Raw genomic sequence first — 20,739 nt, 5'->3', positions numbered from 1 at the left:
ACGGCAGGGACACGAGTACAAAAATACCCTTTATTGGGGCACCTCCGGGGGTCCCGCGGGCGCTGGGGGGGCTGGGGGGGCGGGTGACCCGATGTCCCCAATGTCCCCAAATGTCCCCAAAGTCCCCAGAGTCACCTCGCGGCTCGCTCCCGGGGCCGGCGGCTCCTACAAAAGGCAAGGTGGCAATTAGTGGCAGGGGGGGGGTTGGCACCCCTGGGGACACTTGGGGACACCCTGGGGACACTCTGGGGACACCCAGGGTGACAAAAGAGGCGGGGCGTTGGGAAAAGGGGCGGAGCCAGGCTGTGATTGACAGCTGAGGCGACCAATCGGGAGGCGACCTCCAAAAATCCGTTCTTAACAGTTAAAAAAAAAAAAAAGAAAAAAAAAATTAAAAATAAAATAATAATTTAAAAAAAAAAAACCCAAAAGACATTTATTGAGGGAGGGGAGGAGGGAAGTACAGGACAGAGGGAATTCCGGCTGCTCCCTGGGAACTACGGGGTCACCCCACACCTTGGGGACCCCACAGTGTCCCCAGGGGTGGTTTTGGGGTCCCCAAGGGGGTTTTGGGGTCCCCAGAGGGTCCCCAGGGGGTTTTGGGGTCCCCAGAGGTGTTTGGGGTCTCGGCCTGGTGGTGCTGCCCCAGCTGGGATCCTGCCTGTGGGACACATGGGGGGTTAGGGTTTGGGATTTTTGGGGTTATTGGGATTTGGGATTGGGGTGGGATTGGGATTGGCAGAGGCTGAATGCTGCCAGAGCCAAATCCCAGTCCTGCATCCCAGCCCTAAATCCCAACCTGAAATCCCAGCCCAAGCCCCAACCCTAAATCCCAGCCTAAACCCTGGCCCCAAATTCCAGCACCAATCCCAGCCCAAAGCTTGGCCCCAAATCCTAACCCCAAACCCCAGTCCAAACTCAGCCCCAAATCCCAGCCCAATCCCGGCCCCAAATGCTGTCCCCAAGCCTTAGTCCCACAGCCCAACCCCAAACAAGTCCCAAATCCTAGCCCCAAATTCCAGCCCAAACCCCAACCTTAAATCCCAGCCCCAAATCCCAGCCCAAACCCTGACCCTAAATTCCAGCCCAAACCCTGACCCTAAATTCTGGCACCAATCCCACCCCCAAATCTTGGCCCCAAATCCTGGCCTCCAACCCCAACCCCAACCCCAAATCCCAGCCCAAATCTTGCCCCAAATCCTGCCCTAAATCACAACTGAAATCCCGGCCCCAATCCCAACCCAAATGCTGTCCCAAACCTCAGTCCAAAACCCCAACCCCAAATCCCAGCCCCAAACCCCAGCCCAAATCCTGCCCTAAATCACAACTGAAATCCTGGTCCCAAACCCCAGCCCCAAATCCTGCCCCCAAATCCCAACCCAAATGCTGTCCCAAACCTCAGTCCCAAATCCCAACCCCAAATCCTGCCCTAAATCACAATCGAAACCCCGGCCCCAAACCCAGCCCACATCTTGGCCCCAAATCCCAGCCCGAAATCCCAACCTCAAATCCCAATCCCAAATCCCAGCCCTAAATCACAACTGAAATCCCAGCCCCAAATTCCAGCCTCAAATCCCAACCCAAACCCCAACCCTAAATCCCAAACCCCAACCCAAATCCCAACCCCAAACCCCAACCCCACTGAATTCCCAGCTCCACCCTCTCCCCTCATTCCCATCCTTTCCCTGCCAGTTTTTCCCATTTCTCCCCTCATTTTTCCCCACTTTTCCCATTTTTTTCCCCACTTCTCCACTTTTTTCCCCTCACTTTTTTTTCCTCTCACTTTTCCCATGTTTTTCCCCACTCCTCCCATTTTTCCCCATTTCTTTTCCCCACCATTTTCCCTTTTTCCCCACCATTTTTCCCTCTACTTTTCCCATTTCCCCCCCCATTTTCCCCCATCTTTCCCCATTTTTCCCCCTACTTTTCCCATTTTCCCCTTTTTTCCCCACCCTTTTCTTTTTTCTCCCCTACTTTTCCCATTTTTCCCCTCATTTTCCCCTTTTCCCATTTTCCCCCCTATTTCACCCACATTTCCTCCCATTTTTCCCCCACCCTTTTTCCCGTTTTCCCCCAATTTTCCCCATTTTTTCCCCATTTTTCCCCCATGTTTTCCCCACTTTTCCCATTCCCCCATTTTCCTCCCATTTTCTCCCACACTTTTCCCATTTTTCCTCATTTCCTCCCATTCTACCATTTTTCCCTATTTTTCCCCATTTTTTCCCTATTTTTCCCCCATTTTTCCCCATTTTTCCCATTTCCCCCTATTTTCCCCCCTATATTTCCCATTTTTTCCCCATTTTCCCCACCCTTTTTCTCATTTTCCCACAATTTTTCCCCATTTTTTCCCATCCCCCCATTTTCCCACCCTTTTCCCCCATTTTCCCCATTTTCCCTATTTCCCTTTTTCCCACATTTTCCATTTTATCCCATTTTTCCCCATTTTTCCCCCTCATTTTCCCCCCATTTTCCCCCCATTTTTCCCCCATTTCCCCATTTTTCCCCATTTCCTCACCTGGCCATTAAAACCTCCTCCCTCCTCCATAGCTGCCACCTCCGCTGGAGCTCCCGTAGCCACCTGTGGGGTCAGCGGGGTTAGCGACCCCAAAAACCACCAGGGGACAGTTTGGGGTCCCCCAGGACACTCTGGGATCCCCCAGAATATTTTGGGATCTTCCCAATACATTTTGGGGTGTTCCAAATACATTTAGGGTCTCCCCAATACATTTCAGGATTCCCCAATACATTTAGGGATCCCCCAGTATATTTTGGGGTCTTCCAACTACATTTTAGGGTCTTCCAACTACATTTTGGGGTCTTCCCAGTACATTTAGGATCTCTCCAGTACATTTTGGGGTCTCCCCAGTACATTTTGGGGTCTCCCCAGTATGTTTTGGGATCCCCCAGAACATTTTGGGATCTTCCCAATGCATTTTGAGATCCCCCCAGAACATTTTGGGGTCTCCTCAATACATGTTAAGGTCTTCCCAGTATATTTGGAATCTCCCCAATACATCTTAGGGTCTCCCAAATATATTTTGGGGTCTCCCCAATACATTTTAGGATCTTCCCAATACATTTTGGGATCCCCCAGTACACTTTAGGGTCTTCCCAATACACTTAGGGTCTTCCCAATACAATTTAAGGTCTTCCCAGTACATTTCAGGATCCCCCAGCAAATTTTGGGGTCTCCCCAGTACATTTTAGGGTCTTCCAAGTACATTTTGGGATCCCCCAGTACATTTTGGGGTCTCCCCAATAAACTTTATAGGCTCCTCAATATATTTTAGGGTTTCCTCAGTACACTTTAGGATCTCCCCAGTATATTTAGGATCCCCCAGGGTATTTTTGGGATCCCCCAGCGTATTTTTTAGGGTCTCACCACTGCCGTAGGGCCCCGAGCTGCGCCCCCCGAAGCTGCCCCAATACACTTCAGGATCTCCCCACCCCATTTAGGATATTTTTTGGGGTCTCCCCAGTACATTTAGGATATTTTTGGGGTCTCACTGCTGCCATAGGGCCCTGAGCTGCGCCCCCCGAAGCTGCCCCAGTACCCTTTAGGATCACCCCAGTACATTTAGGGTATTTTGGGGTCTCACTGCCGCCGTAGGGCCCCGAGCTGCACCCCCCAAAGCTGCCCCAGTACATTTAGGGTATTTTTGGGGTCTCCCCAGTACATTTTAGGGTCTCCCCAGTACATTTAGGATATTTTTGGGGTCTCACCGCCGCCGTAGGGCCCCGAGCTGCGCCCCCTGACGCTGCCCCCATAGATTTAGGGTCCCCCAGGGTATTTTTGGGGTCTCCCGGGATATTTTTTGGGGTCTCACCACCACCGTAGGGCCCCAAGCTGCACCCCTCGAAGTTGCCCCAGTACCCTTTAGGGTCTCCCCAATACATTTAGGGTCTCCCCAGTACATTTAGGATATTTTTTGGGGTCTCACCGCTGCCATAGAGCCCCGAGCTGAACCCCCTGAAGCTGCCCCAGTACATTTAGGGTATTTTTGGGGTCTCCCCAATACATTTAGGGTATTTTTTGGGGTCTCACCGCCGCCGTAGGACCTCGAGCTGCGCCCCCCAAAGCTGCCCCAATACCCTTTAAGGTCTCCCCAGTACATTTAGGATATTTTTGGGATCCCCCAGGGTGGTTTTGGGGTCTCACCGCCGCTGTAGGGCCCCGAGCTGCGCCCCCCAAAGCTGCCCCAATACATTTAGGGTATTTCTAGGGTCTCCCAGGATATTTTTTGGGGTCTCCCCAGTACATTTAGGATATTTTTTGGGGTCTCCCCACCCCATTTAGGATATTTTTTGGGGTCTCACCACTGCTGTAGGGCCCCGAGCTGCACCCCCCGAAGCTGCCCCAGTACATTTAGGGTCCCTCCAGTACCCTTTAGGATCTCCCCAATACATTTAGGATATTTTTTGGGGTCTCCCCAGTACATTTAGGGTATTTTTGGGGTCCTCCAGGGTGGTTTTGGGGTCTCACCGCCGCCGTAGGGCCCCGAGCTGCGCCCCCCGAAGCTGCCCCAGTACATTTAGGGTATTTTTGGGGTCTCCCCAGTACATTTAGGATATTTTTGGGGTCTCACCACCGCCGTAGGGCCCCGAGCTGCGCCCCCCGAAGCTGCCCCCCTTACTCTTTAGGGTCTCCCCAGTACATTTTAGGATCACCCCAGTACATTTAGGGTATTTTTTGGGGTCTCCCCACCCCATTTAGGGTATTTTTTGGGGTCTCACCGCCGCCGTAGGGCCCCGAGCTGCGCCCCCCGAAGCTGCCCCCCTTCATGGGGCCGAAGCTGGACGCCTGGTTGTTGTAGCTGCCGAAGTCGTTGTAGCTCCCGCCGCCCCCGAAATTGCTGCCTGCGGGGTCAGCGGGGTCAGCAGGGGTTTGGGGTCAGTTTGGGGTCAGTGGGACACTCTGGGGTCAGGAAGATTTCGGGTTGGGGGATTTGGGGTCAGTGGGGGTTTGGGGTCAATTTGGGGTCAGGGGACACTGTGGGATTAGGGGTTTGGGGTCAGGGGGCTTTGGTCAATTTGGGGTCAGGGAGGACTTGTGGGGTCAGCAGGGATTTGGGGGGACATTGTGGGGTCAGGGAGATTTGGGGTCAAGGGGGATTGGGTCAGGGGAGACACTGTGGAGTCAGGGGGACATTGTGGGGTTGAGGCATTTGGGGTCAGGGGGACACCTGTGAAGGTTGGCAGGGCTTTGGGGTCAGGGGATTTCGGGTTGGGGATTTGGGGTCAGTTTGGGGTCTGTGTGGCATTTGGGGTCAATTTGGGGTCAGGGGGACACTGTGGGGTCAGCAGGGATTTGGGGTCAAGGGGAACACCTGGGGTCGGGGGGACATTGTGGAGTCAGGGGGAATTTGGGGTTGGGGGGATTTGGGGTGAGGGGGAACACTTGGGGTCAGGGGAACATAGCGGGGTCAGCGAGGATTTGGGGTTAGGGGGAATTTGGGGTCAGGGGGGACAGTGGGATGGGGGAATTGGGGTCTCTGGGATGGGGGGATTGGGTTTCCCTGAATCCCAAAAGCTCTGGGAGCTCCAAGAAGGCTTAACTGAGACCCCAAACATCCCAGAAAAGTTTCCCCAAATCCCAAAAACCCCAGAAAAAGTTCCCTGGGATCTCACACACCCCAGGAACGTTTCCCTGGATCCTAAAAACCCCAGGATGATTTAACTGGGATCCCAAACAGCCCGGGAAGGTTTCCAAGGATCCCAAACACCCCAGAAGGTTTCCCCAGATCCCAAAAACCCCAGAAGGTTTCCCCAGATCCCAAAAACCCCAAAAAGGTTTCTCTGGATCCCAAAACACCCCGGGAGCACCAGGATAGTTTAACTGAGATCCCAAAAACCCCAAGAAGGTTTCTCTGGATCCCAAACACCCCAAAAAGGTTTCCCCAGACCCCCCAAGCACCAGGAGGTGCCAATTCCCCCAGGAGCCACAGCTTTCCTGGGGGGCATCCCAGATCTGCCCCAAGCCTACCTGTGCCCCACCTGTGCCCCCAGGGTGTCCCACCTGTGTCCCCAAGATGTCCCACCAGTCCCCCACCTGTGCCCTGGTGTCCCCACCTGTGTCCCCAGGGTCCCTGGGGTGCCCCACCTGTGCCCTCAGGGTCTCCAGACTGTCCCACCTGTCCCCTGTGCCCCTACCTGTGTCCCCGGTGTCCCCACCTGTGCCCTCAGGGTCCCTGGGGTGCCCAACCTGTGCCTCCTGTGCCCTCAGGGTCCCCAGAGTGCCCCACCTGTGTCCCACCTGTGCCCACAGGCTCCCCAGGATGTCCCACCTGTGTCCCACCTATGTCCCCAGTGTCCCACCTGTGCCCCCACCTGTGCCCCCAGGGAATTCCACCTGTGTCCTGGTGTCCCCACCTGTGCCCCCCAGGATGTCCCACCTGTATCCCCACAGAATCCCACCTGTGTCCCCAATGCCCCACCCGTATCCCCTGTGCCCCTGTGTCCCCATGCTCCACCTGTGCCCTGTGCCCCCCAGGATGTCCCACCTGCACTCTACCTACGTCCCCCAGTGCCCCCCAGGATGTCCTACCTGTACCCCCGAAGTGCCCCACCTGTATCCCCTGTGCCCTGGTGTCCCCACCTGTGTCCCCAATGCCCCACCTGTGTCCCACCTGTGCCCCCAGGGTATCCCACCTGTGCCCCCAATGCCCCACCTGTGCCCCCCAGCATGTCCCACCTGTGTCCCCCAGGATGTCCCACCTGTGCCCCCCAGCATGTCCCACCTGTGTCCCCTGTGCCCCGGTGTCCCCAATGTCCCACCTGTGCCCTCCAGGATGTCCCACCTGTACCCCCAGAGTGCCCCACCTGTGTCCCCAATGTCCCACCAGTGCCCCCCAGGATGTCCCACCAGTGCCCCCAGAGTGCCCCACCTGTCCCCATGCCCCACCTGCGCCCCCAGGGTCCCCAGAGTGTCCCACCTGTGCCCCCCAGGATGTCCCACCTGTACCCCCAGAATGTCCCACCTGTGTCCCCAGGATGCCCCACCCATGTCCCCATGTCCCACCTGTCCCCGCCTCGGCCAGCCCGTTGCGCACGGCCAGCGCTGGTCCCCTTGCCGGCCTCCTGCCGCCGCTGCCGCCGCCGAAGCCACCGCCGCCGTTGTTGTAGCCATCGTAGGAGCCGCTGCCGCCGTAGCCACGGTTGCCCCCCGAGTAGCCCGGGCCGCCGCCGCCGCCGTAGCCTGGGGACAGAGAGGGGGAGGTTGGAGCTCCCGGGGCGGCGCGGCGGCTGGCCGGGCTCCGGGCTGGGCGGGCAGGCGGGCGGCTGGCGGGGCCGGGCAGTGTCCTGGCGCTGCCCGCGGGCTGGGCACGGCCTGGCCTGGCCTGGCCTTACCGTCGGCGCCAAATCCATTAAATCCGTCGCCGCCGTAAGCGCCGGAGCGGCCGCCGCCGCCAAACCCACCTGGAAAGATAAACCGCGCTGGGGCGCCGCCGGGGCACGGGCACCGGGCACTGCCGGGGTATGGACACTGCCGGGGTATGGACACTGCCAGGGCATGGACACTGCCAGGGCACTGGGCAGGGTATGGACACTGCCGGGGTACCGGGCAGGACATGGACACTGCCAGGGCATGGACACTGCCAGGGTATGGACACTGCCAGGGCACTGGGCAGGGTATGGACACTGCCGGGGTACCGGGCAGGACATGGACACTGCCAGGGCATGGACACTGCCAGGGTATGGACACTGCCAGGGTATGGACACTGCCAGGGTATGGACACTGCCAGGGCACCGCTGGGGCACGGGCACCGGGCACTGCCGGGGTACCGGGCAGGGCATGGACACTGCCAGGGCATGGACACTGCCCAGGGCACTGCTGGGGCACAGGCACCGGGCAGGGCATGGACACTGCCGGGGTATGGACACTGCCAGGGTATGAACACTGCCAGGGTATGAACACTGCCAGGGCATGGACACTGCCAGGGTACCGGACACTGCCAGGGCATGGACACTGCCGGGGCATGGACACTGCCGGGGCATGGACACTGCCGGGGCACCGGGCAGGACATGGACACTGCCAGGGCATGGACACTGCCAGGGCACCGGGCAGGACATGGACACTGCCAGGGCATGGACACTGCCAGGGCACCGCCGGGGCACGGGCACCGGGCACTGCCGGGGTACCGGGCAGGGCATGGACACTGCCAGGGCATGGACACTGCCAGGGCACCGCTGGGGCATGGGCACTGGACACTGCCAGAGCACTGGTACTGGATACTGCCAGGGCATGGGCACCACCAGGGCACGGGCACCAGAGCCTGGGGACACCAGTAGGGCAGTGGAGTGGCAGTGGCCATCAGGGTATCCCTGTCCCCAGGGGGTTCCATCTGGGGGGGGTGCATTCCTGGGGTTTCTGTCCCCTCAGGATGCTGTCCCTGGGGGTGCCACCCCTGGAGGTCCCTGTCCCTGCAGGGCGCCATTCTGGGGGTCCCTGTCCTTGCAGGGTTCCATTCTGGAGGTCCGTGTCCCCGCAGGGTTCCTGTCCCCAGGGGATTCCAGTCCCTGAAAGGTCCCTGTCCCTGCAGGGTTCCATCCCAGGGTGTCCTTGTCCCCACAGGATTCCATTTTGGGGGTCCTCTCCCTACAGAGTCCCTGTCCCCTGGGGGTCCCATCCCAGGGTGTCCCTGTCCCCAGTAGGCTCCATCCCAGGGTGTCCCTGTCCCTGCAAAGTTCCATCCCTGGGTGTCCGTGTCCCTCGTAGGTCCCATCCCGGGGTGTCCCTGTCCCCAGTAGGTCCCATCCCAGGGTGTCCCTGTCCCCTGTGTGTCCCACCCTGGCTCTCACCCCAGCCCCTCACTCACCACGCCCCCCGAAGTTGCCCCCGCGGCTGAAGTTGTCACCTCCGCCGAAGCCACCGCGGCCGCCGCCGCCACCGCCGAAGTTTCCGGAACCGCTGCGGCCTAGGAGGGGAGGGGGCGGGGGGGGGGCACAGCCTTAGGCACAGCGCGGGTGGCACGGGTGGCGGGTGACAGGGGCGGGGACAGCCGGGGACAGCGGGCGGAGCGCTCACCTCGCTGGCCGGCCGAGGCGCTGGCCATCTCCTGCTTGGACAGAGCCTTGCGCACCTCGCAGTTGTGCCCGTTCACCGTGTGGTACTTCTGGACTGCGGGGACAGGGGGGACAGGGGGACACGGGCTCAGGGATGGGGCTGGCACCATGGCTGTGCCCTTGGCTGTCCCCTGGTTTGGGGACTCACCACCCTCTCACCCCCATGTGGTACTTCTGGACTGTGGGGACAGCGGGGACAGGGGCTCAGGGACAGGGCTGGCACCATGGCTGTCCCCTTGGCTCACCCCTCGGCTGTCCCCTCAGCAGTGCCCTCGGCTGTCCCCTCGGCTGTCCCCTGGTTTGGGGACTCCCCACCCTCTCAGCCCCATGTGGTACTTCTGGACTGCGGGGACAGCGGGGACACGGGGGGGACAGGGGCTCAGGGACGGGGCTGGCACCATGGCTGTCCCCCCTAGCTGTCCCCTTGGCTGTCCCTGCAGCTGTCCCCTGGTTTGGGGACTCCCCACCCTCTCAGCCCCGTGTGGTATTTCTGGACTGCGGGGACAGCGGGGACACGGGGGGGACAGGGACTCAGGGACGGGGCTGGCACCATGGCTGTGCCCCTAGCTGTCCCCTCGGCTGTCCCCTGTTTTGGGGACTCCCCACCCTCTCACCCCCGTGTGATACTTCTGGACTGCGGGGACAGTGGGGACAGCGGGGACAGGGGGCTCAGGGATGGGGCTGGCACCGTGGCTGGCACCACAGCTGACCCCTGGTTTGGGGACTCCCTACTCTCTGCACTGTGGGGACAGGGACAGGGCTGGCATCACAGCTGTCCCCATGGCTGTCCCCTGGTTTGGGGACTCTCCACCCTCTGGACTGTGGGGACAGCAGGGACAGGGGGCTCAGGGATGGGGCTGGCACCACAGCTGACCCCCTGACTGTCCCCTGGTTTGGGGACTCCCCAGTCTCAGGACAGCGGGGACAGGGGGCTCAGGGACAGGGCTGGCACTGCAGCTGTCCCCTTGGCTGTCCCCTGGTTTGGGGACTCCCCAGTCTCAGGACAGTGGGGACAGGGGGCTCAGGGACAGGGCTGGCACTGCAGCTGTCCCCTTGGCTGTCCCCTGGTTTGGGGACTCCCCACCCTCTCAGCCCCCCTGCCCCGCTCCTGTGACCCCACCGTGTGTCACCCCCATCCCAAGTGACACAAAGGACAGGCATGTGCCACCACTAAGAGCAGCAGGAACACCATGGCCACCCTTGTCCTCGTCCAGTGTCACTACTGGGATGACCAGGCATGGCCACCCCTGTCCCTGTCCTCAGTGCCACCACCGGGCGCAGCATGGCCACCCCTGTCCTTGCCCAGTGACAACAGCAGGCAAAGCCACCCCTGTCCCTGTCCCCAGTGCCACCACCAGGCGCAGCAGGCACAGCCACCCTGACCTTGTCCACTGTCACAAGCAAGCACAGCCACCCTGTCCCTGTCCAGTGCCACCATGAGGAACACCAGGCACAACCTCCCCTGTCCCTAGTGCCACCACCAGGAGCGGCAGGCACAGCCATCCTGTCCCTGTCCCCAGCGCCACCACCAGGAGCAGGAGGCATAGCTACCCTGTCCCCAGTGCCACCACCAGCAGCAGCAGTCCCAGCCATGTCCCCAGTGCCACCACCAGGAGCACTGGGCACAGCTAGCCTGTCCCTGTCCCCAGTGCCACCACCAGGAACAGCAGGCACAGCTACTCTTGTCCCCAGTGCCACCACCAGGAGCAGAAGCCACCGCTACCCTGTCCCCAGTGCCACCACCAGGAGCAGCAGTCCCAGCCATGTCCCCAGTGCCACCACCAGGAGCACCAGGCACAACTACCCTTGTCCCCAATGCCACCACCAGGAGCAGGAGGCACAGCCACCCCTGTCCCCAGTGCCACCACCAGCAGGAGCAGCAGGCACAGCTACCCTGTCCCTGTCCAGTGTCACCACCAGGAGCACTGGGCACAGCTACCCTGTCCCCAGTGCCACCAGCAGCAGCAGCAGCACTCCCAGCCATGTCCCTAGTGCCACCACCACCAGGAGCACCGGGCACAGCTACCCTTGTCCCTGTCCCCAGTGCCACCACCAGGAGCACCTGGCACAGCTACCCTTGTCCCCTGTCCCCAGTGCCACCACCACCAGGAGCAGCGGTCCCAGCCATGTCCCCAGTGTCACCACCAGCAGGAGGCACAGCCATCCCTGTCCCCAGTGCCACCACCATGAGTAGCAGGCACACACATCCCTGTCCCCTGTGCCACCACCGGGAGCACTGGGCACAGCCATCCCTGTCCCCAGTGCCACCACCACCAGGAACAGCAGGCACAGCCGTCCCTGTGTCCCTGTCCTGAGTGCCACCACTAGGAGCACTGGGCACAGCTACCCTTGTCCCCAGTGCCACCATTGGGAGCACCGGGCACAGCTATCCCTGTCCTGTCCCCAGTGCCACCATTGGGAGCAGGAGGCACAGCTATCCCTGTCCCCAGTGCCACCAGCAGGAACAGCAGTCCCAGCCATCCCTGTCCCTGTCCCCAGTGCCACCAGCATCACTCCCAGCCGTGTCCCCAGCCGGACTCACTGACGATTTTGTCCACGGAGTCGTGGTCATCGAAGGTGACGAAGGCGAAGCCGCGCTTCTTGCCGCTGCCGCGGTCGGTCATGATCTCGATGACCTCGATCTTGCCGTACTGGCCAAAGTAGTCGCGCAGGTGATGCTCCTCCGTGTCCTCCTTGATGCCACCAACGAAGATCTTCTTCACCGTCAGGTGCGCCCCGGGCCGCTGCGAGTCCTGCGGGGTGGGGGTGGCACTGGGGTTGGGGACAGCGGGGACAGCCACCAGCCCTGTCCTTGTCAGCAGTGCTGTCACCAGGAGCAGTCGGACCAGCCCAGCGTGGCTACCAGCCCTGTCCCTGTCCCCAGTGTCATCATCACCCCTGTCTCTGTCCTTAGTACTGTCACCAGGAGCAGCGGGCACAGCCCAGCATGGCCACCAGCCCTGTCCCTGTCCCCAGTGCCACCACCAGGAGCAGTGGACACAGCCCAGCATGGCCACCAGCCCTGTCCCTGTGCCCAGTGTCACCACCACCCCTGACCATATCCCTGTCCCCACTGCCACCACCCCCTATGCCTGTCCCCGTACCTCTCTGGACACGGCCCATTTGGGCTCCATGTCCCCATTGTCCCCAATGTCCCCAAACCTCTCTGGACACTGCCTGTTTGGGCTCCACCACCCTTCCATGTCCCTGCCATGTCCCCAATGTCCCCCATGTCCGCGTACCTCTCTGGACACTGCCCGTTTGGGCTCCACCACCCTGCCATGTCCCTGCCATGTCCCCAATGTCCCCAGTGTCCTCAATGTCCCCAAACCTCTCTGGACACTGCCCGTTTGGGCTCCACCACCCTGCCGTGTCCCCGATGTCCCCAATGTCCCCAGTGTCCCCAATGTCCCCAGTGTCCCTAATGTCCCCAGTGTCCCCAGTGTCCCCAATGTCCCCAGTGTCCCCAGTGTCCCCATACCTCTCTGGACACGGCCCGTTTGGGCTCCATGTCCCCAATGTCCCCAGTGTCCCCAATGTCCCCAGTGTCCCCAGTGTCCCCAATGTCCCCAATGTCCCCAGTGTCCCCAATGTCCCCAGTGTCCCTAATGTCCCCAGTGTCCCATACCTCTCTGGACACTGCCCGTTTGGGCTCCACCACCCTGCCGTCCACCTTGTGCGGCCGAGCGTTCATGGCAGCGTCCACCTCCTCCACCGAGGAGTAAGTGACAAAGCCGAACCCCCGCGAGCGCTTCGTGTTGGGGTCCCGCATCACCTGGGGACAGGGGACAGCTCAGGGATGTGGGGACAGCTCAGGGACAGCTCAGGGACACAGTGTGACAAACACAAACCCCCGCGAGCACTTCGTGTTGGGGTCCCGCATCACCTGGGGACAAGGGACACGGGGACAGCTCAGGGACATGGGGATGGACACAGGGACAACTCAGGGACATGGAAACAGTTCAGGGACAGCTCAGGGACACAGTGTGACACAATGTGACAAACCCCCGCGAGCGCTTCGTGTTGGGGTCACGCATCACCTGGGGACAGGGGGACAGATCAGGGACAGGTCAGGGACACAGGGACATGGGGATGGACACAGGAATAGGTCAGGGACATGGGGACAGGTCAGGGACACGGGGAGGGACAGCAGAATGAACACAGAGACACGGACATGTACACAAGGGACAGGTCAGGGACACAGAAAGAGACACAGGGACAGGTCAGGGACAGCAGAACAGACACAAATCCCATGCAATAAACACAGGGACATGGGGATGGACACAGGGGACAGGTCAGGGATGCTGGGACATGTCAGGGACACAGGAAGGGACACGGGGACAGGTCAGGGACACGGGGAGGGACAGCAAAATGGACACAGGGACACAGACATGTACACAAGGGACAGGTCAGGGACACAGGAAGGGACACAGGGGACAGGTCAGGGACACGGGGAGGGACAGCAGAATGGACACAGGGACATGGGCATGGACACAGGTTAGGGAACAGGTTAGGGACACAGGAAGGGACACAGGGACAGGTCAGGGACAGCAGAACAGACACAAAGACAGTGGAATGAACACAGGGGACACGGGGATGGACACAGGGGACAGCTAAGGGACACTGCCAGGGACACAGGGTGACGGAGACGTGGGCAGGGGACACCAGAGAGGGGACACACACACACACACAGGTGACACAGATGAGAAAACGGGGACACACACAGGTGAAACTGTGACACACACAATGCTGGGGACACCCCGGTAACACACGCAGGGACAGGGTCACACACAGGTGACACACAAGCGAGCCACAGATGAAGATGTCACACAACTCTGGGGACAGACAGGCGACACACGCAGGCACAGGGTCACACACAGGTCACACACAGGTCACACACAGGTCACGCCCAGGTGACACAGGGGACAGGACAACACACACCGGGGGAGCTGTGGTGTCCTGGGGAGGGTTTTGCGGCCCCAGGAAGGGATTTAGGAAACCCTAAAGGATTTGGGGTCCCAGGAATGGCTTTAGGGATCCCAGAGCAGGTTTAGAGCTCCTAGAGAAGGTTTTAGGGACCCCAGAGGAGGATTTGGGGTCCCAGATGGGGTTTAGGGCTCCCAGAGAAAGTTTTAGGGACCCCAGGAATTTTTTTGGGGTCCCAGAGCAGCATTTGGGCTCCCAGAGAAGGTTTCAGGGTTCCCAGATCAGGTTTAGGGTACCCAAAGCAGTATTTAGGGTCCCAGGGATGGTTTTGGGGTCCCAGATCAGGTTTAGGGCTCCCAGAGAAGGTTTTAGGGCAGGATTTGGGGTCGCAGATGTGTTTTAGGGCTCCCAGATGTGGTTTAGGGCTCCCAGAGAAGGTTTTAGGGTAGGAATTGGGCTCTCAGATGGGGTTTAGGGTCCCCAGGGATGGTTTTAGGGTCCCCCAGGTGAGTTTTAGGGCCCCCAGAGCAGGTTTTAGGGCATGATCTGGGGTCCCAGGGATTGTTTTGGGGTCCCAGATCAGTTTTAGGGTCCCCAGGGATGGTTTTGGGCTCCCAGGTGAGTTTTAGGGTCCCCAGAGCAGGTTTTAGGGTAGGATCTGGGGTCCCAGGGATGGTTTAGGGCTCCCAGGTCAGGTTCAGGCCCCCCAGAGCAGGTTTTAGGGTAGGATTCGGGATCCCAGGTGAGGTTTAGAGCTCCCAGAGCAGGTTTTAGGGTAGGATTTGAGGTCCCAGGGATGGATATGGCTCCCAGGTGAGTTTTAGGGTCCTAGATCAGTTTTAGGGCAGGATTTGGGATCCCAGATCAGTTTTAGGATCCCCAGAGGAGGTTTTAGGATAGGATTTGGGGTCCCAGATGGGGTTTAGGGCCCCCAGAGAAAGTTTTAGGACAGGATTTGGGGTCCCAGGTAAGGTTTTAGGGCCCCCAGAGTAGGTTTAGGGCCCCCCGAGCAGGTTTTAGGGTAGGATTTGGGGTCTCAGAGCAGGTTTTAGGGTCCCCAGGGGTGGTTTTGGACTCCCAGATCAGTTTTAGGGTAGGATTTAGGGTCCCAGCTCAGTTTTAGGGCAGGATTTAGGCTCCCAGATCAGTTTTAGGGCAGGATTTGGACTCCCAGGAATGGTTTTAGGGCAGGATTTAGGGTCCCAGCTCAGTTTTAGGAATGGTTTTAGGGTCCCAGCTCAGTTTTAGGGCAGGATTTAGGGTCCCAGCTCAGTTTTAGGGATGGTTTTAGGATCCCAGCTCAGTTTTAGGGATGGTTTTAGGGTCCCAGCTCAGTTTTAGGGTAGGATTTGGACTCCCAGGGATGGTTTAGGGCTCCCAGGTGAGGTTTAGAGCTCCCAGATCAGTTTTAGGGCAGGATTTAGGCTCCCAGCTCAGTTTTAGGGTCCCCAGAGATAATTTTAGGGTCCCCAGGTCGGTTTTAGGGTGTCAGCCCCTCACCACGCAGTCGGTGAGCGTGCCCCACTGCTCAAAGTGGCTCCTCAGGCTCTCGTCTGTCGTCTCGAAGCTCAAGCCGCCGATGAAGAGTTTCCGGAGCTGCTCCGGCTCCTTCGGGGACTGAGGGGACAAATTTGGGGTCACAGCGGGGTTGGGGACACCCCCAGACCCCAAAAACATCCTAATCCAGCTCTGGGGATGGCCTGGAATCCCAAAATCCCCCCTGGCACCCCGAAATCCCACCCAGAAACCCAAAAATTCCTCCTGGAATCCTAAAATTCTCTCCCAGAAACCCAAAAGCCTCTCCTGGAAAATTAAAAATCTCTACTGGAACCCCAAAATATATCCTGGAATCCCAAATTCCCTCCTGGAAAACCAAAATTCCTCCGGGAAGCCCCAGAATTCCCCCTGGGATCCCAAAATCCCACCTGGGATCACGAAATCCCTCCAGGAAACACAAAATCTCTGCTTGAAACCCGAAAATCTCTACTGGAACCCTAAAAATCCCTCCTGGAAACCCAAAAAATTCTACTGGAATCCCAAAATTGCCTCCTGGAATCCAAAAATCCCTCCTGGAAGCTCAAAATTCCCTCCTGGAAACCCAAAATTCCTTCTTGGCACCCCCAAATCACACCTGGAAACACAAAAATCTCTATTAGGATCACAAAATGCCTCCTAGAAACCCAAAAATTGCTCCTGGAAACCCAAAAATTTCAACTGGAATCCAAAAATCTCTCCTGGAAACTCAAAAATCGCTCCTGAAAACCCAAAATTCCCTCCTGGAAACCCAAAATTCCCCTGTGGAATCCCAAAAATCTCTACTGGGATCCCAATAATCTCTACTGGGATCCCAAAATCTTTCCTGGAAACCTAAAATTACCTGCTGGGATCCCAAAATCCTGCCTGGAATCCCAAATTTCCTCCTGGAAACCCAAAAATCTCTACTGGGATCCAAAAAGCCCTTCTGGAAACCCTAAAATTTCTACTGGAAACCCAAAATTCTCTCCTGGAATCCCAAAATTCCCTCCTGGCACCCTGAAATCCCTCCTGGAAACCCAAAATCTCTGCTAGAAACACAAAATTTTCCCCTGGAATCCCAAAATCCTGCCTCAAAACCCAAAAATCTCTACTGGGAACCCAAAAACCCCTCCTGGAAACCCAAAAATCTCTACTGGAAACTCAAAAATCCCTCCTGAAAACCCAGAATTCCCTTCTCCTGGAAACCCAAAATATATCCTGGCATCCCAAATTTCCTCCTGGAAACCCAAAAATCTCTACTGGGATCCCAAAAATCTCTCCTGAGACCCCAAAATTCCCTCCTGGAACCCCAAAAATCTCACCTGGAATCCCAAAATCGCTCATGGTACCCCAAAATTCCCTCCTGGAAACCCAAAATCTCACCTGGAAACCTAAAAATCTCCCCTGGAAACCCAAAAATTTCTCCTGGAAACTCAAAGTTCTCTACTGGAAGCCCAAAATCCCACCTGGAATCCCAAAACTCTATCCCGGAAACCCAAAACTGCTCCTGGAAACTCAAAAATCTCACCTGGAATCACAAAATTCCCTCCTGGAACCCCAGAAATCCCTCCTGGGAACCCAAAATTCCTTCCTGGAATTCCCTCTGTGGCTCCTGACATCCCAAATTCCCCCTAGGATCCTCCCAAAACTCCAGGGAGGTGTTGACATCCCAAAATTCCTCCTGGAATCCCAAAAATCCTTCCTGGAAACCCAAAACCCCACCTGGAATCCCAAAAGTCTCTCCTGGGATCCCAAAAATCACTCCTGGAACCCTAAAATCTCTCCTGGAAACCCCAAAATCTCTCCTGGGATCCCAAAAACCTCAACTGGAAACCCAAAATTCCCTCCAGGAATCCCAAAATTCCCTCCTGGAATCCCAAAATCCCTCCTGACATCTCAAAATTCCCCCTGACATCCCAAAATTCCCCCTGGAACCCCAAAATCCCTCCTGGGATCTCCCCCCAAGCTCCTGACATCCCAAATCTCCCCACAGAGCAACTCCCAGTTCCAGGGATGCCCTAAAACCCCAAATTTCACCCTGGGACGCCCTAAAGCTGCAGGGAAATCCTGACGTCCCAAAATTCCCTCCTGGGACCCCAAAATTCCCTCCTGGGACCCTCAAAATTGCCCCTGGGAGCCCAAAATTCCCTCCTGGAACCCCAAAATTCCCCCTGGAACCCCAAAATCTCTCCTGGAAATCCAAAAATCTTAATTGGAAACCCAAAATTCCCTCCTGAAAACCCAAAATTCCCCCTGGGAGCCCCCAGCCCCATCCTGAGGGGGTCTGAAGCCCCCAGACCCTTTTTTGGGGACCCCCAGCTCCTCCATCCCACAGTTTTTGGGGTCAAAGGGTCCTCGAGCATCCCCAGTTCCCAGCTGGGGATCACCAGACCCCCCAGTGGCTCCTTTTAGGGACCCCAGCCCCAATTTCTGGACCCCCAGGACCCCAATTTCATCCCCCAGACCCAATTTTTGGGGCCCACCAGTCAGTCCCCTGAGTGCCCCCAGCCCCATTTTTGGATCCCAAAACCCCAAATTTCGGATCTCCCAATCCCAAATTTCAAACTCCCAACCCCTAATTTCAAACTCCCCCAGCCCCCCAAAGCCCCCAGCCCCAATTTGGAACCCAAAACCCCAAATTTCCGACCTCCCAACCCCAAATTTTAGACTCCCCCAGCCTCCCAAAGCCCCCAACCCCAATATTTGGACCCCCAGGACCCCAATTTCATCCCCAACCCTATTTTGGGGACCTCCAGCCCCCTCAGCACCACCACCCCAATTTTTGGATCCCACAACCCCAAATTTCAGACATCCCAACCCCAAATTTCGGACATCCCAACCCTCCCAACCCCAAATTTCAAACTCCCCCAGCCCTCCAAAGCCCCCAGCCCCATTTTGGATCCCACAATCCCAAATTTCTGACCTCCCAACCCCTAACTTTGGACTCCCCCAGCCCCCCAAAGCCCCCAGCCCCAATTTTTGGATGCCAAAACCCCAAATTTCTGAACCCCAACCCCCAAATTTCCGACCTCCCAACTGTAAATTTTTGACTCCCCCAACCCCCCAGTGCCCCCAGCCCCAATTTTTGGATGCCAAAACCCCAAATTTCAGACATCCCAACTCCTCCAACCCCAAATTTTGGACTCCCCCAGCCTCTCAAAGCCCCCAGCCCCAATTTTTGGGTCCCAAAACCCCAAATTTCAGCCCTCCAAACCCCCCCAGCCCCAAATTTCGGACCTCCTAATCCCAAATTTCGGACCTCCCAACTCCCCTAACCCTAATTTTAGTCTCCCAAGCCCCCAGCCCCAATTTCTGGATCACCCAATCCCAACTTTCAGACATCCCTAACCCCAAATTTTTGACTCCCCCAGCCTCTCAAAGCCCCCAGCCCCAATTTTTGGATCCCAAAACCCCAAATTTCTGACCTCCCAACTCCCCCAACCCCCCAAAGCCCCCAGCCCCAATTTCTGCGTCCCAAAACCCCAAATTTCAGACATCCCAATCCTCCTAACCCCAAATTTAGGACTCCACCAACCTCTCAAAGCCCCAAGCCCCAATTTCTGCATCCCAAAACCCCAAATTTCAGACATCCCAACCCTCCCAACTCCAAATTTCGAACTCCCCCAACCCCCCAAAGCCCCCAGCCCCAATTTTTGGATCCCAAATCCCCAAATTTCAGACCTCCCAACCCTCCCAACCCCTAATTTTAGTCTCCCCAAAGCCCCCAGCCCCAATTTTTAGATCCCCCAATCCCAACTTTCAGACATCCCAAACCCCCCAAGCCCAAATTTTAGACTCCCCCAACCTCCCAAACCCCTAATTTCAGACTCCCCAAAGCCCCCAGCCCCAATTTTTTGATCCCACAACCCCAAATTTCTGACCTCCCAACTCTCCCAACCCCTAACTTTGAACTCCCCCAACCCCCCAAAGCCCCCAGCCCCAATTCCTGGATCCAACAAGCCCAAATTTCAGACCTCCCAACCCCAAATTTTAGACTCCCCCAACCCCCCCAAAGCCCCCAGCCCCAATTTTTGGACCCCAAAACCCCGAATTTCAGCCCTCCAAACCCCCCCAACCCCAAATTTTAGTTTCCCCAAAGCCCCCAGCCCCAATTTTTGGATCCCCCAATCCCAACTTTAAGACATCCCAACCCTCCCAACACCTAGTTTTGAACTCCCCAACCTCCCAGCCCCAAATTTTAGACTCCCCAAAGCCCCCAGCCCCAATTTTTGATCCCCAATCCCAACTTTAAGACATCTCAAACCCCCAACCCCAAATTTCAAGCTCCCCCAACCCCTCAAAGCCCCCAGCCCCAATTTTTGGATCCCAAAACCCCAACTTTCAGACATCCCAACCCTCCCAACTCCAAATGTCGAAGTCCCCAACCCCCCAAGGCCCCCAGCCCCAATTTCCGTCCCAAACCCCAAATTTCAGCCCTCCAAACCCCCCAACCCCCAATTTCACACTCCCCAACCCCCCAGAACCCCAATTTCTCCCCCTCCATCCCCCTCCCCCTCCCCCCAACCCCCAGCGCCTAACCCACCTCCCCCTCCCCCTATCTGGCCGTCCCCCCCCTCCCGGGTGACACCGAGCGACACCGAGTGACACAAAGGCCGCGCACGTGGCCGCGGGAGCGCGCGCGGAGGGGGGGTGGGGGGGGGGCGGCGGGGGTCGCGCATGCGCAGAGAGAGTCTCGGTTCTCCCCCCCCCCACCCCTCATGGCGCCTGCGCGGTGAGGGGAGCTGAGGGGAGCGGGGGGGAGGGGAGGGGGGATGGAGCGGCGGGAACGAGCGGCGCGCGCAGGCGCGGTGAGGGCGAGCGGCCCGTGAGGCGCTGAGGGGAGGAGGAACAACCGGCGGGAGGGCGGAATGGGGGGGAAAAAAAAACCGACCGACCGACCGATCCCGCGCGATCCGTGAGGGGGGAAAAGGGGGGGGGTGTGAGAGATGGCGGGCGCTGACCTCGGCCTTGGCCATGGCGGCGGCGCGGCGCGGGGCGGGCCGGGCGGTGGCGGCAGCGCGCGATGCTCCCTCTGCGAGGGCCGACACGGAAAGGGGCCGAGCGACGCGAGCGCCGCCGCCTCACCCCGCCGCCCCCGCCGCCCGCCCGGCCCCCGCGCCGCCTCCCATTGGCCGCCGCCGCCCGCCGCCGCCCTTGGATTGGCTCGCCCGCCGCGCTCCGCCCGCGGCGCGGACGGTGATTGGTTGTTTGAGGATACATCCCGCCCTCGCTTTG

The 20,739-nt window shown here is 58.5% G+C and overlaps 1 protein-coding gene and 1 long non-coding RNA gene across 6 annotated transcripts; one reads left to right on the top strand and one right to left on the bottom strand.

The window, feature by feature from the left end:
* Positions 1-639: 639 nt before the first annotated feature.
* LOC146425783 (heterogeneous nuclear ribonucleoprotein A1-like) lies at positions 640-20,626 on the bottom strand. 4 transcript variants are annotated; one of them, XM_085041303.1, is made up of 11 exons: positions 20,466-20,626; positions 15,490-15,606; positions 12,692-12,838; positions 11,606-11,816; positions 9,026-9,118; positions 8,817-8,948; positions 7,348-7,416; positions 7,019-7,195; positions 4,735-4,857; positions 2,516-2,578; positions 640-661 (listed from the first exon to the last, which is right to left on the bottom strand). In XM_085041303.1, exons 1-10 carry the CDS (start codon positions 20,478-20,480, stop codon positions 2,523-2,525), a joined length of 1,140 nt encoding a protein of 379 aa, XP_084897429.1. In that variant the 5' UTR covers positions 20,481-20,626; the 3' UTR covers positions 640-661; positions 2,516-2,522. The 4 variants fall into 4 exon arrangements, with proteins under 4 accessions (XP_084897429.1, XP_084897430.1, XP_084897431.1 ...); XM_085041304.1 differs by having other exon boundaries at positions 8,817-8,915; XM_085041305.1 differs by lacking the exon at positions 7,348-7,416.
* Positions 14,244-15,398, top strand: LOC146425784 (uncharacterized). 2 transcript variants are annotated; one of them, XR_014846382.1, is made up of 4 exons: positions 14,244-14,261; positions 14,302-14,354; positions 14,838-14,956; positions 15,371-15,398. It is a non-coding gene; the product is annotated as an uncharacterized LOC146425784 (long non-coding RNA). The 2 variants fall into 2 exon arrangements; XR_014846383.1 differs by lacking the exon at positions 14,244-14,261 and adding an exon at positions 14,717-14,736 and having other exon boundaries at positions 14,285-14,354; positions 14,858-14,956; positions 15,371-15,382.
* Positions 20,627-20,739: the final 113 nt, after the last annotated feature.

The sequence above is a fragment of the Lichenostomus cassidix genome, chromosome 29 (assembly GCF_008360975.1).
Source record: "Lichenostomus cassidix isolate B80296 chromosome 29, HeHo_3.0, whole genome shotgun sequence".
NCBI lineage: Eukaryota > Metazoa > Chordata > Aves > Passeriformes > Meliphagidae > Lichenostomus > Lichenostomus cassidix.
This window is presented reverse-complemented; position numbering and strand designations above follow the sequence as displayed.

Excerpts from the sequence above, each read along its gene's own strand:
- LOC146425783 (XM_085041303.1), bottom strand. Across the intron at positions 9,119-11,605 it reads CTCCGTGGACAAAATCGTCA|TCCAGAAGTACCACACGGTG; the intron begins GTGAGTCCGGCT and ends CTGTCCCCGCAG. Across the intron at positions 8,949-9,025 it reads CGCCTCGGCCGGCCAGCGAG|GCTGTGCCCCCCCCCCGCCC; the intron begins GTGAGCGCTCCG and ends GCTGTGCCTAAG.